Genomic DNA, 961 nt, shown 5'->3' with positions numbered 1-961 from the left:
AACTGATTTAACTTTATTTAGGATTAACTCTTAAACTACTGAACTTAATGTAATTTAGTGTCAAATAAAAAACTACTAAGCAGATGGATTTTAATCTTAGTATTTTTGACAAGTTGTCACCTTTATACTGATTGTAATAATCTATCCTTAAATGCATTTTTTTTTCCAGATAGAAAAGGCTTGTGCTAGCGAATGGCCAACAGTATTCTGAATTGGATATGTCGCCTATGTTCACGTACCTGTGCTCCCAGCTTGGTGAGCAGCGCGGTGAAGGCGCGCTCCTCGCGGCCGATCCAGGGACGCTCCTCATCCTCCACCTGGTACGGACTCACGTGCACGAAGATCTTGATGTCTGCAGCACGAATAGTTTCTAGGATGTTTATTGTTTTAATAACAGTAATTAAGTGTGAGAGAAAAAATCATTTACTACTTTTTTACGGAAATCGACTACAAGACAAAAAAAAATCTAGCTTTTGGTAAGCTTTTTATAAGAAAAACTCAAAAACTACTAGATAGGTTTTAATTTTGGAAAAGCAAAAACTAAATGGCAGGTATTCTGCATCAAACAAAAAGATAATCACGTAAATAGGATGAGTAGTTTTTGAGTTTTTTTTTAAAAAAAGTCTACTAAAAGTCGGAAAGTTTAGTCTTAAAGTCGTTTTTTATTGATTTTTTATTTAATTTAAATTGTATTCGTGTATAGTTGTCAGTAACTGAGCCTAGTGAGGGTCTCCAGCAGGCTGCGCGCGGTGAGCCAGGTGTTCTTGCCGCCCGCGTGTCCGCCGTCCAGCCAGTACATCGCCTCGATGCGGGACATCAGTCTAAACAATATTACACTTTTTAATTAGTACAGTCACGAAAACCGCAGTGTTTTACTAATATAATTGCTTTGTTAAGCAAAGAGAAAATTAATGTACAGTCGCGGATAGCCGCGGTGTTTCATATTAAAATTGCAGTTGCC

At 37.3% G+C, this 961-nt stretch overlaps 1 protein-coding gene across 1 annotated transcript in view; it reads right to left on the bottom strand.

Annotated features, from left to right (window-relative positions):
* Nucleotides 1–961, bottom strand: part of LOC106102640 (UPF0565 protein C2orf69 homolog) — a 6,005-nt gene that overhangs the window by 699 nt on the left and 4,345 nt on the right. Inside the window, exons 6-7 of the mRNA XM_013282180.1 lie at nt 715–821; nt 238–352 (exon numbers count right to left, since the gene is read on the bottom strand). Of these exons, the coding sequence (XP_013137634.1) occupies nt 238–352; nt 715–821 (222 nt within the window). The remainder of the gene's footprint in view (nt 1–237; nt 353–714; nt 822–961) is intronic.

Source organism: Papilio polytes, unplaced genomic scaffold (genome assembly GCF_000836215.1).
Source record: "Papilio polytes unplaced genomic scaffold, Ppol_1.0 DF823912.1, whole genome shotgun sequence".
In the NCBI taxonomy this organism is placed as follows: Eukaryota; Metazoa; Arthropoda; class Insecta; order Lepidoptera; family Papilionidae; genus Papilio; species Papilio polytes.
Note: the sequence above shows the minus strand (reverse complement) of the source record. Positions and strands in the feature narration are given on the sequence as shown.